General features: G+C 46.8%; 1 protein-coding gene across 13 annotated transcripts in view; it reads left to right on the top strand.

Moving 5' to 3' along the window:
* The window catches only part of CLEC16A (C-type lectin domain containing 16A), a 1,523,862-nt gene that overhangs the window by 919,206 nt on the left and 588,406 nt on the right, over positions 1-16,250 (top strand). For all 13 annotated transcript variants that reach the window (XM_077448876.1, XM_077448874.1, XM_077448875.1 and 10 more), the window contains 2 exons: positions 3,803-3,853; positions 4,935-5,063. In XM_077448876.1, the coding sequence (XP_077305002.1) occupies positions 3,803-3,853; positions 4,935-5,063 (180 nt within the window). The remainder of the gene's footprint in view (positions 1-3,802; positions 3,854-4,934; positions 5,064-16,250) is intronic.

Genomic DNA, 16,250 nt, shown 5'->3' with positions numbered 1-16,250 from the left:
GAAAGTCCACCCCAGTATTCTCAGTATATAGATACCTCACCTCAGACGGGTAGGCATCTGTATCTATGTTCAAGTATATGCAAGTAAGCATCGTGTAAATCGATGGAGCATCCAATCTCCTATGTTGATGGCCTGGAGAATTGACTGCAGGCTCTCCATCTTGAATGCTTCTACTTGGATTAATCGATTGAGGATTTTTAAGTCCATGACAGGACATAGGTTCCCTGTCTTCTTCCTTACCAAGGATAAAGGGGAATAGAACCCTTTTCCTCTTTGTGGTAGTGGAACTTCCACTATGGCTTGTTTCTGGTTGAGACCTTGAATATATTCGTTCAGCAGCAACCTCTTCTCGAGATGCCGGTAATCTTGTTACACAGAAATGGTCCCTTGGTTGCTTCCGGAACCTCAATTTATGGCCGAATTAGACAGTCGCTACTGCCCATGGATCTTTTATTGCCTCCGCCCATACCTGCTTGAACCACTTGAGCCTGGCTACTACTACAGCTGGGTCGGCGGGCGCACCTTCAAAAAGACTTCTGATCCCTGGTGGTAGGGGTCTTGGCTTTCTGGAGCTTGAGGAAGGATGATTGAGGGTTCTTCCAATTCCTCCTATGCTCTGCCAGGTCTGTAAGATCTTGCCTCCCTTTATTTGTCTGGGAGATTTCGTCTGGAGGCTGGTGGCCCTTGCTGTTTAGACCTTCCATCCGAAGGGATAAGACCCGATTTTCCACCGGTAACTTTTGAAATGGCCGAGTCTAGTTTTTCCCCGAAGAGATTTACCCCATCAAAGGGAATCTTGCACCAATTTGATTTTGAGGATCGATCTGCTGACCAGGGCTTCAGCCAAAGTGCTCTTCTGCTCATCTGGCCATTACTGAGCTCTACATTGCCCTTGATGTAGATTTTATACAGAGGCTAATGCGACAAATTTGTCTGCGAGAGACAGTTCCTGGAGGGCTGAGATTACCTTCTCTTGCTCCACTTCTTCTGTTACCAGCTTCTCTGCATTGGAGGACCAGTTGGAAATAGCCCTTCCGACAGCTGCAAGTGCCACAGCTGGCCCACATGCCCCCCCCCCCCCCCCCCCCGCAGATAGGTAGGATCTTTTAAGATCTAAGTCGATTTTCCTATCCAGCACATCCTTAAATGTAACTGCATCTTCAATTGGGAGTGTTACATGTCTGGCAAGATGCATCAGAGAAGAGTCCACCACTGGTGGGGACACCAATGGGGTGACGTTAGGCTCTTTCAGGGGGTAAAGCTTTGCTAACCTGTTAGGCTGGCATTCTTTTCCAGTTTTTGCCATTCCTCTTTGATTAGATCTTCAAGCTCATCAATAAATGGGAAGGTCTCAGGGTCTTTTTTTTGAGGTTCGGAAAATATTTCCTCACTTTTTGAGGAGTTTCTTTTTCCTCCACCCAATCGATCGCTTCCTTCACTGATTTAACGAAGGGTTCGATCAGTTCGAAGTCGAAGCCGGTAGATGTGTCTGTCATCGTTATCCGACAGAGGATCTGACATTTTTGATAAGGAAGAAGCAGCAGAATAGGTGCCTTGCATAGGTCTGCTAGTTTCTGGCCCTGCGTTTTGGAGGGGCGGCTCTTTGGCTGGGTCGCTAGGTTCCAATTCCCTGTCCTTAGGTGCTTCGTTAAAGCATGTACGACAGGCCAGCCTATCTGAAAGTGCTATTGTGCCACAAATCCAGCATGAATTCCTGGATGGATGGAGGCTCGGAGTGCGAGGAGAATGCCTGCGCGTAGGGGGTTCTCCTGTGGTAGGAGTGGCCATGTCGAGAGTAGGATCTTGATCAGCTCCTCCTGTGACCTCCACTCTCCCTGTGCCTTGAACGGCTTCTGCCATGGTCTTGGCTTTGTCTGTGACTTGAGCAACTCCTTCTTGAGCGTCTTGAGTGCGATGATCTGGATGACCTGATAGGGTTGTGCAATTTAGACAGCATTGGTGACAGGCTCTTTTTCTCTCGTCATACTTACCATGTCGATCTCTCTTACCTATTAGGCTGGTGATGGTCTGCTGGGGCATGAAGGGTGATTCCTTAAAACAAACGGAAGTCAGTGTGCAAGAAAGCAGGTAGGGAGATATGCAGAGCTGCAAGGGAAGATTACCCAGAATAAACTAAAGAAAACTGACCTGAGAGAAACAAGGAAGAGGATGTTGGTAATAAACAATCGAAAAAGTGTGAAAACGTTAGTTTTGAATGCAGCAGCAGCCACAGTACACAATGGAAAGTGCTGCTTTTCAATTCACCGCTGCAGCCGTCTGTAGCGCCAACGTCATCTCGCGCATATGTAGAAACGTTCTGGAAGCTGGCAAACAGATGGGTGAGTTACTGGCCACCCGTGCATGCGCTGTAGCACTGACCGTTTGGCGCTCGGAGACCGAGAGAGGAACTACAGAGTCCAGCAGAAGGAAAGAGTAAAGATACTCGGGAAAAAAAAACAGGTTAGAGGCCGCTGAACGATAAATCTATTTAAGATTTGTAAATAAGAAAGAGACCATCAGAGTGGGGATTCCTCTGTTAAGCTCATTTAGAGGCTGTACAGGTAGGACTTCCACCCAGGAGAGGCTTGAACCTGGCTGGGGCGATGGCAGTAAGGGGTGTTGTCCGGTCTTGTCAGGTGAGGGGGAAAAAGGGAGAATACTGGGGCGGGGGCCCTCTCAAGATTTAATAGTCATGCGGTCCTATCAGGTTGCAGAGGCGTAGCCACAACCCATAGGTGTATGCTGCCATGATGCGACCAAAAAATAAATCTTTCTGCCAGGATGTTTTCAACACCAAAGTGTACCACCACCAAGTTTTGAGGACATTTACCTGAACAAACGGACCCTTTATATGAAAAGAGTCACATGAGCTGTTAGCATTCATTATACAGTGCACACAGCTTCACATCTGTGGTTAGGAATATGTTCCCCTTATCACCTGTTATACTTCCACCACCCCCCAATCTATCATTTATGACACTTATTGTATTTCACTTTGTGAAGTTTTTTTTTATAGAGAGGCAGCAGTTAACATCACTCAGTGCGGAATTTCTGTTTAATTCTTAGGTACTCCAATGTATGAGAGTACTACTGTGTCTTTATAAAGAAGTGTGACTGCTATCTAAAAGATTTGTTTGACATGTTTGATTTTAAAAGTTAGTTTCTAAATCTCCAACAAAATTCAGCCTAATTCAGGTTATTTTCTTCCGGTTTGTTTTGATGGAAACAGGAGGATATTTCACCAGGACATTAATGGCTGGCATCTGGCCCTCCTTCCTGTGAAATCATTAGCCAGGTTTCACCAAATTGATTGCCATGCTGTTGAACACTTTCCTTTGCGACATGATAATACAGGTTTATGATTTTCCAAATTTGTATTTGTACAGGCATTGTGACATTTTAGACTGCACAGGCTGTATGCTTGTTTCTGGTAAGTGGCCCACAAGCTAGTAAACCCGGGATCAGGTTGACAGTCCTGGAGCATGCAAATTTAAAAATGATATAGTAAAGGCAGCTACCATATTTCTGTTCTGAGCAATTCACCTAAAAAATTTAGAAAATATGTTCCAGGGTTGAGTTCCTAAGATAAGTCATGGTGCTATCAAACACCTTTTTGATTCAGTCCCTTGACAAATGTAATTTTGTAAATGAAAATCATATGAGATTATAATTATTATTTTTTTATTCATAGTACTGATTAGGTCATACAATGTCAAGCTTACATCCCCTAATGTGCTTCACAAAATCTACCAAATTGGGGAGGCTTGACCTTTTATACTGTTGTTTTCTGTTTTCTTTTTAGGGAGAGGAGATATTTTTGGATATGTTTGAAGATGAGTACAGGAGCATGGCGGTGAGTTTCTACATTCTAGACACCTCGGACAACCCTGATTGGCCTTTAGAGCTTATTTTATTTTGTACATTGATGTCCTTGCTCATTTGTGCACCATTACATCTAGAAGCACAGATTTAGACCCCCAATTCCAGATTTTAACTTGTATATATTTTTTTATTTTTAAATAGCATTAGCTTCTTTGCAGGATGTGGAAACCTTGCAAGAAGATCTGAACAAATTAATAGGGTGACAAATTAGGTTTAATATAGAAAAATGTAAAATAATGCATTTGTGTGGCAAAAACATGAATTCAATCTACTCACTAGAGGGAGAACCTCTGGGGGAATCTATGATGGAAAAGGACCGGGTGTCCTAGTAGATGACGGGCTCAGCAATGGTATGCAATGTCAAGCTGCTGCAAGCAAAGCCAATAGAATATTGGCATTCATTAAAAAGGGAATGTGTTCCAGAGATGTAACAATAATTCTCCCACTCTACAAGACTCTGTTCTGGCTGCATCTGGAGTATGCCATCCACTCCTGTGCACCAGTCCCCAGGAAGGATGTGCAAGAACTAGAGAGAGTCCAGAGAAGGGCAACAAAGTAATAAAGGAACTGGAGGACCTTAGTTATGAGAAAAGATTGCAAGCACTGAACTTCTTCTCTCTGGAGAAGAGACACTTGCGAGGGGATATGATTTCAATGTACAAATACTGTACTGGTGACGCCACAATGGGGATAAAACATTTATCCCACAATAAGGATAAAACCCTCAAAGGGAATTTGAAAAGATTTGTGGCCATTCACTAAATTAGAAGAAAAGCTGTTTGAGGGGTTCTTTACTGTAAGATCAATTAAAGATGTTGAATTCTCTTCCTCAAGCAGTGGTTTCAGCAGGGGGCTTATATGGTTCAAAAAAATAACACCTAAACGACCACAACATACAGTGATAAGCAATGTAATATTGACATAAAAGTGCACACACAGGTTGGACTTGTGTCTTTTTTCAACCTCACCAACTATGTAACTATATGTTGCAGATTTCATTATTTTTTAATTGTGAATACATTCCAAATAAATGTCACATTTTTGTCTTCTAGAACAAGCCTCTTAATGTAGAATACTTGATGATGGATGAATCTATATTACTTCCTCCAACTGGAACACCATTGACAGGCATAGATTTTGTTAAGCGTCTGCCTTGTGGAGATGTTGAAAGAACTCGTAGAGTAAGCTGCTTTCTGTTCTTTTAATCTCATAATAATGTAAATTTTCGCTTAAAGAAGAAAAAAAAGTTATTGCTTGTTATCGGTCTCCTTAAAGAAAGCCTGTAGTGAGAGAATATGGCTGTCATTGTTGACTTATCAAAATGTTAGTTACCTGGCTATTATGCTGACCAATGACTAAAAGTAAGCACATTGTGAGTACTGACTTTAATTGTATGCTTGTTCTGGATCAGTCATTTGGAAAGTATTGAAGCCAGAGACAGTCTTCTAATTATTGATTTTCTGTATTCCCCTCTACCAAAAACATAGATGACATGTCTAACAGAACAGCTATTAAAGTTTATTAGATGTTTGAGCCTTTATAAGATACTTTAAAACTGAAGATAATGGGAACTTTTTATTTTCGTAGAAGAGATTTTTCTGTATGAGAAAAAGCTGCTCTTCACAGTTTCACACAGCGCTCCACAAGGATGCCACTTCAGCTCGCAAACTGCACAATTATATGAAAGGAATGCTCCGAATGGCTGCAGTCCAAGATCCACCTGTATTGCTTCTTGTAAAAATGAGACACAAACAGTGGGGGAAGGCATGAAGAGGTTGGTCAACCAGTTCATACCCCCCCTCCCCCACCCCACCACACACCTTTTCTGTGTATTTTGTTTACAAGAAGCAACAAAGGTGTTTTTTTGAGTGCAGCCATCTTAAGCATTCCTTTTATTTCAAAAGATTTCTCATATACCTTGAGGCGATTCATTTTGTGTTGTGCGCTATACAAGTATTTCTTTCATTCATTCATATACCAAATTATAGAGTTGCACAGTGCAATGAAAAGCAGGGCGAGTTTTATTATTCTACCAGCCCACTTGATATCCATCTTTGATTGCTCCATTTCCTATAGTCATGGTTGGCGTACTTCCTGTTGTATAGTCCGACAAAGGATTTTGCCACTGTATTAGTAAATATATTCTGGAACCTCACATAAGCCAAACGTTGCTGTTCTTAGCAATTTGACAAGCCGATCTTACAAAATGTTACCTACAAAATGTCCATCAACTCTATGTACATTCCTGGACATGACTGGCCATATGGTATTACGTTTTCATTTGAACGTGCATAGAAAAATAATTGAGCGGAAAATTACTTCTGGCTATCACGGAAATAATTTGTTAGCCCTTGACTTTTTTTTCTGAACCTGCTATTTGAATGGAATCTCAGACATATTAAACAGGTTTAATTACAATAGGTATGATGTTTCTGCAATGTACACCACATTTACAGTTAGGGTTCGCACATATGTTTATGAAGAACAAAACATCCTGACTGGATGTCATATCATATCCTGTGAGAAAGTGCCAATCGCAAGGCCGTGCAGCAGCGCAATCTGTCACTGGCCCTGTCCATGGATGGCTTATCAGAGTACCAGCTCACTGCTGGTACCTTGTGATGAATCACAGCAGGTCACATGACAGTTGTACCCAATGGATGGCTTCCTTTCATGCCATCCATTGTTGCTAGTGGTGATTGGTCAACTTGATTGCATGATGCAGACAGGGCCAATCACAGCCCATCTGTACCATGTGATTAGCTTTGACCAATCACAGCTAATCACAACAAAACAGATTGAAAAAAAAAATTCTGGGGCCGTGGCTGGTGCACAGACAAGTATGGCCGCTTAGCTCTGTAGCTCCAGAGTTAGGACGCCTGCTGGAGCATATTGCATCAATCCTGAGCACTTGGAGATGGTGGTTTTCAGCCCCACAGCATCGGGCACCATCAGAGACATTGTTTAGGAAAAGAAAAGAGCAGAAATGACCACGACGGACTTATTCTCCCTGCAGCTCCGAAGGGACTTCCAAGATGGCGGTTGCCTTTCCTCTGCCTCACATGGTCACCCACAGGGGAAGGGAACAGCAAGTCAGGGCTCAAAGGGTAAAACTTCCACATACTCTCAATGCAGCAACCCAAATTCCCAAGCCTCATCAAACATCTTCAGCCCAGCTAAAGCCAGGCATAAAATGTCAGAATCCACAGGCACACCAACATGGTTGAGTGCACTGGATACATCACTAGATGACACCAGGGAGTTACAGGGCTCTCTACTGGCTTTCTCCACATTCAACCAACCTGTGATGGATACAACTTTAAAAGATATGCTTGTCTCTCTAATGCCGCGTACACACGATCAAACAATCCAGTGGAAAAGTCCGGCGGACTCGAGTCCGCCGGACAATCCGCCCGTGTGTGGGCTCCGGCGAACTTTTTTGTACCCAAAAGTCCGGTGGACTTAGAAAGTAGTTTTGCACCAAAATTTGTCTGCCGAACAATACGGCCGCGTGTGTGCTAGTCCTCCGTACTTTTGAAATGAACGGACTTTCCCGCCCACGGAGATAAGTCTGGTAATTTTGAGCACGGCTCCAGGTAGCCAGGACTAATGAAGGAAAAAAGACCCCCCAAGACGAAAGAAGACCCCCAGAGCTGTGCAATAAACTATTTTTTAACCCTTGTGTGTTGTGTTTTATTTACATTTCATTCACAGGTGACTGGGTAGGGGTACATTGTACCCCATACTCATTCACATAGGGTGGGGAGCCGGTATCAGGGGGCTCCCGGATTCCGATAAGCCCCCCGCCTGTAGACCCCGACAACCAACGGCCAGGGTTGTCGGGAAGTGGCCCTTGTCCTCATCAACATGGGGACAAGGTGCTTTGGGATGGGGAGGTGCACGCCCCCCCCTTCCCCAAAGCACCCCTCATGTTGAGGGTACGCGGCCTGGTACGGCTCAGGGGGATGCTCATTCGTCCCCACCCCCTTTCCTGAGCGGCCGGGTAGCGTGCTCGGATAAGGGTCTGATATGGACCCGGGGGGACCCCCATGCCGTTTCTAAAGCATAGGGCTTCCCCTTTAAGTCCATACCAGGTGACGGGGCCAGCGACGCTTCCTTCGCTTGCCCCGGCTACCTGGAGCCGCGTTTAAAATTAACGGACTTTCCTCCGTGTGTGTGGGCAAATCCGTTCGTTCATTTCAAAAGCACGGCGGATAGTCCGGCGGAAAAGTCCCGTGTGGGCAGGTTCCGCTTGTTCGAACAGTCCGGCGGACTTTACGGCGGTTTGCCCCCAAGACTAAGTCCTCCGGATAGTCTGATCGTGTGTACACAGCACAAGAAACACTATTCGGGCAGATATCTTAACCCTGATGCAACAATTTAGGTCTGACATTGTACAAGTAAATGATAGAATTCTGCACATTGAAAATGATATGGGGGAGTTTGCAACAACCTTCAATGATTTTGTTGATGCCCACAATAAAAGAGAGGATTATCTGGCCTGGATTAAATCCAAACTGGTGGATCGCTCTAGGATCCCCGAATCAGTTAAACACTACCAGCTCCAGGCGTTCTTCACTAAGATTCTTAGAGATGCCCTTCCAGACTTGCCACTGGAAGATCTGGCCATTGAACTGTATACATAGACTCCTGAAACCCAAACATCTACCTGAGCATCTTCCTAAACACTATTGCCCGTATTCACTTCTTCATGGCCAAAGAGAAATTAATGGTTGTGACAGACCTAGCCGGGACACAGGCTTTTGAGAGGACTGAATGTGAGCCTCTTGCGGACTGATTGTGGGCCCTGGATTTTAAGGGGCACATGGTGAATGAGAACCCCACTATAATCTGTGCTAGTCAGATTCAATGCTGTATATGTATATATAATTTGTGTTGTCTCATGCTATTGGGACACACACTGTCAGATGCTAATGTCATGAACCCCAGCCTGTCTGTTGGCTTGTATAATGTAAATGAGTCTAGTCTGGCTTGTGATAGTATTTCACACATTGTTGTTTGGGCTAATTAACCCTGTGTTGATGTTTATGGTAATGTCTATTGAATTGTTAGTGAGCTAGGAGCCGAAAAGTCTTATCCCTCAGTCAACTAGTCTCAGTGTTGATTTAGATAATTAGCTCATGCTAATTAGGTTAGGTTTTAGTCTTCTACTGTATTATAAATACTTGGCATTTTGGTTCTAATAAATCAGTCCATGTTGAGTAGCTAAGCAAGTGTCGTCTTGTTTTGTGCTTGTGAGCGGTTGGAATATCTGATATCTATATTCAGACTTGGGAAGCGGTATACTGACGGAAGCACTCACTCGGCGTGTGGGATCGGTTCCGTCTCAATGGCCTTATCTAGAAATCCAGATAAACTACCAGGGAACATGCAAGATCTTACCTTTTTTGTCAATCTATCAGAATACACCTTAAAGCGCAGGAGAAACATAATGACAAAGTCACTCCACAATCATAATATTGTGTACAGGTGGAACTACCCTGCCAAACTGCAAAAAACATGGGAGGGGAAGACCACCGTACTGAGGGATTGGGAAATCCTTGAACCTGATTCTTCATCTTCTGACGGCACTTGCAAAATCTTAATGGACATGATGAAGAAGTTGGCTGAAATGCTCAGCAATCTTTCAACTTATGTTTAGCAGCTTCGGAAGGTACTCACAATGCTATATACAGCTGTGTGTTTATTTTATTTTTTTAAACCCCAAAAGTTTTGCAGATAGTTATCTGCTCAGATTCTTGTTTGGATCCTCTTTTTTTTTTTTTTTTTTTTTTTTTATATACATTCAGTGGCTGTTATTGAGTGGCAATATTGAGACTAACGCTGCTAATTGATTACTCTATTCCTTCTTGTATTGTTTTTCTGTTGCTTATTCCTCAAATTTATTGGTTTATTTCTTGTTTTTGCTCAACCCATCTCCATCCTAAATTGCTTCAATGGAGACCATTGTTACATAAGCAGAAGAAACACCACCCTGGAACAGAAGCCATTTGTTGCTTCTTTGTAACCTCTATGTAGCTCACCCTTAGGCACTTTCCTAATACTAGATAATCATCGGGACAATTCCCCATCTATAGCCCATGTCTATTCTGACATCTCAAACTCTCAGTACCTACACTATTACAAGATAAAATGTACAATCTCTTCTGTTAATGTTAAGGGACTGAACAGCCTAGTAATATGATATGGAAGGAAGTGAGGTCCCTCAAATGTGACATCCTATGCCTACAGGAGATGCACTTCTGTGACCAGAAGTCACCCGTATTCACCAACAAGAACTTTCCATTTATATATCAAACCAATGCTCAGTCCAAAAAGAGAGGTGTTCTCATAGCAATCAAGAATATGGTGGCATTTAAGCTCCTCTCTAAGATTCAGGATGATAAAGGACATTTTCTTGATTAAGTATGTGAAGTGAACAATACCTTAGTTACCGTATATACTCGAGTATAGGCCGACCCGAATATAAGCCGAGGCCCCCAATTTACCCCCAAAAAACTGGAAAACTTATTGACTCGTGTATAAGCCAAGGGTGAGACATGGCTGTCCATCCCTGTGTGTCCGTCCATCCCTGTGTGTGTGTCCGTCCATCCATCCCTGTGTGTGTGTCCATCCATCCATCCATCCATCCCTGTGTGTGTGTCCGTCCATCCATCCCTGTGTGTGTATCCATCCATCCATCCATCCCTGTGTGTGTGTGTGTGTGTGTGTGTATTCATCCATCCATCCATCCCTGTGTGTGTGTGTGTGTGTGTGTGTATCCATCCATCCATCCATCCATCCCTGTGTGTGTGTGTGTGTGTGTGTGTGTGTGTGTGTGTGTGTGTGTGTGTGTGTCCGTGCAGCCTTGTGTGTGTGTCCAGCCTACCTGTGTCCCAAGCCTCCGTCCCGAGCCGCCGTCGTCCCGAGCCTCCTCCGTCCCGTGCCTCCTCCGTCCCGTGCCTCCTCCGTCCCGTGCCTCCTCCGTCCCGTGTCGTGCCGATGGATCGCCGCTCCAGGATCGCCGCTCTTCTCGGCGGCCATTCTACAATTCAAAAGCCGCGCCTCCGCCTGTGATAGGCGGAACACTCAATTTCCCAGCAGCCTGTGTTCCGCCTATCACGGACATCCTCTCATACTCGTCCGTAGTATGAGAATGAGCGGATGTCCGTGATAGGCGGAACACTGACTGCTGGGAAATTCAGTGTTCCGCCTATCACAGGCGGAGGCGGAGAAGGAGGCGCGGCTTTTGAATTTTAATGTCCGCCGTCTGTCTGCTCGATACGCTGATCGAGCAGTCAGACAGCGGTGACTCGAGTATAAGCCGAGGGGGCACTTTCAGCCTCAAAAAAGAGGCTGAAAATCTCGGCTTATACTCGAGTATATACGGTAATTTCTACCTTCCAAATGTGAGACCATTGGCCTACTTGAACAAAGTATGGAATAGAGTTTCTGAAATTTGCCAAGGATATATTATTGTATGTGGAGACTTTAACAGCATCCCAGATCCATAGACACATTGGCTACCACAGGATCTCATTCGAAAAGAGCTAACTATATAAATTCATTAGTGCCTCTCAACTCTTGGATGTGTGGAGATTTCAGAATTCAACTAAAAGGGACTACACCATTTCTTCAAATGTTCATCTGTCAGGGCGTGTCCGGAAGTGACCGGTGGAGGATGCTTTCTGTGGGAGCTCCGTGTACCCTGAGCCCTGACTAGTGCCTGAAACGATGGTCGGCTACTCCCTGGGGTGCTCTGCTGCGTCCGGTGCCCATATTTTGTGTGAATACCCCTCCAGTCGGCAGCGGGACGGTCGACACCGGGAGCTTGCGGCGGCCATCTTGCCGCTCCGGAGGCCTTGCAAATTTCCATAAATTAGGCCGCATCGGGAGGTAGGGGACCATCATCCACCCTCCAACCCTACTGATCTCTTCCCCCTGTGTGCTCCGGTGGCTCGTTTGAGCCTTGGGGGTGTGCGAGGAGGCCGCGGCCGGGTCCGGCCTAGTGAGGCCTGTAGATCCCCGGCCTTTCCTACGGCGGTCACCCGCGGAGGAGCACTGCGCCCGGACTACTACCCAGCGAAAATCGGGAGAGGGATCATCCGACCGCAGGGTCTCCCCCCTGGACGGCAACTACATCACAAACCCCCGCACTGCAGCTTCCATCGGGCCTGGCCCTGGTCCCGGCCTGTGCTGGCTGTGGTCGGCCATCTTGCTATACCCAACAGCCTACTGCTCCTAATTTCACACTCTGCTGGTGTGGAGGGGAGAGGAGTCTCCTGCAATCATTTAAACCTGTCTTCAGCCATCGTCATGTGTCTCACTGACACCGACCAATATTACTTTTGAATGAGTTAAAGGGCCAGTCTGCTCCCCATGACCCCCGCAACGCCACACTAGCTACTAAGTGCTCCGGGGGTAAGCATTCCTCTTCATTGCAGTGTTAAAGTGCCCCATGGAAAAAATTGGTCAGCAACAGGAATATTACAAACACTTCCCTGATCAGCAGACGGGGCCTACTATGGACCGCTTTGTTACCAGATCTCAGCCGCCTCCCCCCCATTCCCCTCCGGACCCTTTCTCCAACATGGACTTGCCTCTGGGAATGGAGGGCTCTGGCACTCCCCTAGTTATTGTTCCCCATGCCTCCAACTCGGGTCTGCCATCCCCGCAGGGGATCCTTACCCCTGACATATTGGATGCCAAACTGGATGCTAAGTTACATCTCCTGATTCAACAAATTACAACCAATATCTCGGCCGAGGTAAACAAACTTGGGGGGGGGGGGGCGTGGCCGGCCGGGACCGAGGACGGACGCTTTTCAGCAGAGCTCCGTCAGGCCTCTGTTAATCTGGTGCCATCCTCCGCTCCAGGACGCCCTAAGTGCAAAATAAACACCTCATCTTGCTCCTCGGACGCTTCTCCACAGGTCGGGGTGCATTTGTTGGCCATCTCTCGCTCGGGGACCACGGGATTTGATCCGTTCTGGCCGCTGGAGGCCGCCGCGCCGGGCGCCATCTTGCGGCCTACTAGGCTTCCATAATCCCCGGACTTTCCTGCGGGGCTGCCCGGCGGCGGAACCAGGCATCCCGGAGGAGACGTACTCGGCCGCCGCACCGCTGCACACAGGAGGCTCCTGGGATCACCTGCCCTGCACCCCTCCGGCCTGGTGAGTCCCCTGTGGGGATATTTGGACTTCCACCTGCCTGCTCCCCTCCAATTCTCTCCCCCCCTCCCCACACCGTCAGGAGGATCCCTTGCTAGGCCACCCCTGGGGGCTTATGAGGACTGGTTCACTGCTACCCTTTTACCGTTGCATCAGGCAACAATCATCCCTGGCAACACCCTCCAGGCGAGACCCTGGCTTCGGCCTATATTGGTTCCTGGTGGCCATCTTGCTACACCCTGCTACACCCAGGTTTTCACAGCTCCCATTGCCACAGCTCCACAGGGTGAAGGGGTTAAAACAAAAATAAGCCTCCTGACATTGACTGTACCTGTCGCCAGCAATTATTATGACCACGATCAACTTTAACCTCCGTGGCTCCTAAATGAGTTAGGGGGCCCATCTACTCTCCACGACCCCCGCTAAACAACGCTAGCTACTAATAGATCCGGGGGTAAGCTTTTCTTATCTCTACAGTACCAAAGCACCCCATGGGAAAAATCGGTCAGCAGCAGGAACATTACAAGCATATCCCTGAACAACAACAGACAGGGCCTATTATGGATCGTTTTGTCACCAGATCTCAACTTGCGCCCTCTCATTCTCCGCCGGATCCCTTCGCCATTCTGGATTCAACTCTTGGGACTGAGGGCTCTGGCTCCTCCTCGGCTAATGCTCTCCAGGCCCCTGAACCGAGTCCCCCCCTCAGCGCAGGGGGTTCTTACCCCTGCTATCTTGGATGCCAAATTGGACGCCAAGCTGCACCTTTTACTTCAACAGATCACGACTAATGTCTCGGCCGAGGTAAATAAGCTTGCGGTGGAACTGAGAAAGGAGATCAACCAGCTGGGTGAGCGTACAGACACACTTGAAAATAAGTTTGACGAGATGGTTAGCTATGTCCAAGCCGTTGAAGAAGACAATCACAACCTCCGCCTCTGTCTCCCAACTACAGCTGCAACAGGAGGACCTGGAGAATAGAGAGAGACGCCAGAACTTACGCTTTAGGGGTATCCCGGAGACTGTGGGTGATTCTGATCTACGTTCTTACCTCCTGGGCCTTTTTAACACCCTGGCCCCCACGGTCGTGGACATAGACTGGCGCCTTGACAGAGCACATCGCTCCCTGGCCCCCAAACCTCCAGCTGGAGCCAGACCCAGGGACGTTGTTATCCGGTTTCACTTCTTTGAAAGCAAGGAGGCACTGATCCGCTCCACACGCAATAAACCTCAAATAACCTACTAAGGGGTGAAACTGCAAATCTTCAGTGATCTTTCTCCCATCACTCTGGCTAAAAGTAGGAACCTCCGGCCGATCACCTCCCACCTGCAACACCACAAGGTCCCATACTTCTGGGGGTTTCCCTTTCGCTTGATGGTGTCAAAAAATGGAACTCAGCACGTCTTACGGGACCTTCCGGAAGGCGAAACCTTCTTAAAGAACCTTGGTCTTCCTCCCCTCCCTGAGGAGGACATACATCCCGCTGAAGTCCAGATTCGTCCGTTACCCAATACTCCAAGCCGCATCTGGACGCCCGTGCGAAGCAAGACCAGGAGGCACCTCTCTACACCTCAGCGCCCACGGTTCTCCAAGCAACCTCCCTGAACCCTCTCGACACTTCTCTTGTGGTTCAGTTTATTTGCTACTTTGACCCTCTTATTTCTCCCTTCCTCCTGTGTATGGGAAGGGAGAAGTTCCTGTTGCTGTGGCATCAATCTGTTTGTCCTTTGCCTTGATTCGTCAAGCTGGGACTTTTTTCCCCACCCCATGGGGCTCCGTTTGTTTTTTTTTTCTACGAGAACTATAGGTTGTTAATGCTATTTGTTCATCTACGAATTCATACGGAGAGTTGATGGCCCTTCCATTTTTTCAGTCCGACCACCCCTGGTGCTCGTCCGGCCATGACCCTCTTGACCTGGGTTGACTCCCTAGGTCCCCTGAGGCACATGACGCCCTCAGGTCATGCTAATGTTTTTTTCTTTTTTTCTGCTCTTTTTATTTTTATTTTTGTTGTTTATTTTTTTTGTTTTTGTTACTGTATTTTACTAATGTTTTATGTTCTACTGTGTCCACTTGTAGAGCTCAGTTTCATTATTCTCCTATGCACTACAAAGGTTGGTTAGGCCTCAGGCTATCCTGGCTTTGGGCGCTCCTATTTTTTTCTCTTTGCCGGGGTATATCTGACGCCAAAGTCGCATTTTCTTCAATGATGCCCCAGTATAATGTTGTTTACTATAATGTTGTTTACTATAGGCTGTGCCACTATTCTCAGGTACTTACCATTGCTTATCTTAATAACGCATCCTTATGGCTTTAAAAATTCTGTCCTATAATGTTAAAGGCCTAGGTTCCATACGTAAGCGCTGGTTGGCCCTGAAGGAATTCAGGTCTTCCGGTGCGGACGTGATTATGCTGCAAGAAACTCATTTTAGAGCGGATGGCTCCCTTAAGTTTGCCTCCAAACATTTCCCTACCTCCTTCCTGGCCTCTGACCCCACAGGCAGGGCAGGGGTTGCAATTTTGATTAAGAAGTCGTGCTCTATTAAGGTTACAAAATCCCATGCAGATCCCCATGGCAGGTACCTAGTTTTAGAATGTCAGCACTTGAGCACCTCCCTGACCCTTGTCAACCTGTATGCCCCTAATGTTGGGCAGCTTGACTTCCTTAGTACCTCGCTTGACTCCCCTCATTGCCCATCCCAGCCTTTCATGATAGTTGGGGGGGATTTTAACTTGGTCATGTCTCCCTCCAGGGATAGGAAAACTCTGTTCTCATCCACACCCTCCAGGAAGTTGGCTTCCCAAGCCACCTCTTTCCGTCAGCTCATCAGGTCCCATCGGCTCTTCGACTCATGGAGGATCAAGCATCCCACAGCTCAGCAATTCACCTTTTATTCTCCAGCCCATAAAATGTACCCGCGGCTCGATCACTTTCTTATTTCCGCCCCTCTCATCCCACACGTGGTCGACTCTGAGGTGCTACCGATTACCTGGTCCGACCATGCCCCCATTACCCTAAACCTCTTGCTCACTCAGGCTTATCCTAGATCCTGTCACTGGAGGCTTAACAGCCACCTCCTACATTCTGAAAGCTCCCGCGCGGTCCTTGCGAAGGGTCTCACGGAATTTTTCCAATTGAACACTGGGTCGGTCCCGGATTTTTCCACCCTGTGGGAGGCCCATAAGGCCGTCTTCAGA

Source organism: Lithobates pipiens, unplaced genomic scaffold (assembly GCF_037356315.1).
Source record: "Lithobates pipiens isolate NorthernLeopardFrog02 unplaced genomic scaffold, aLitPip1_a1.2 Scaffold_22, whole genome shotgun sequence".
NCBI lineage: Eukaryota > Metazoa > Chordata > Amphibia > Anura > Ranidae > Lithobates > Lithobates pipiens.
Note: the sequence above shows the minus strand (reverse complement) of the source record. Positions and strands in the feature narration are given on the sequence as shown.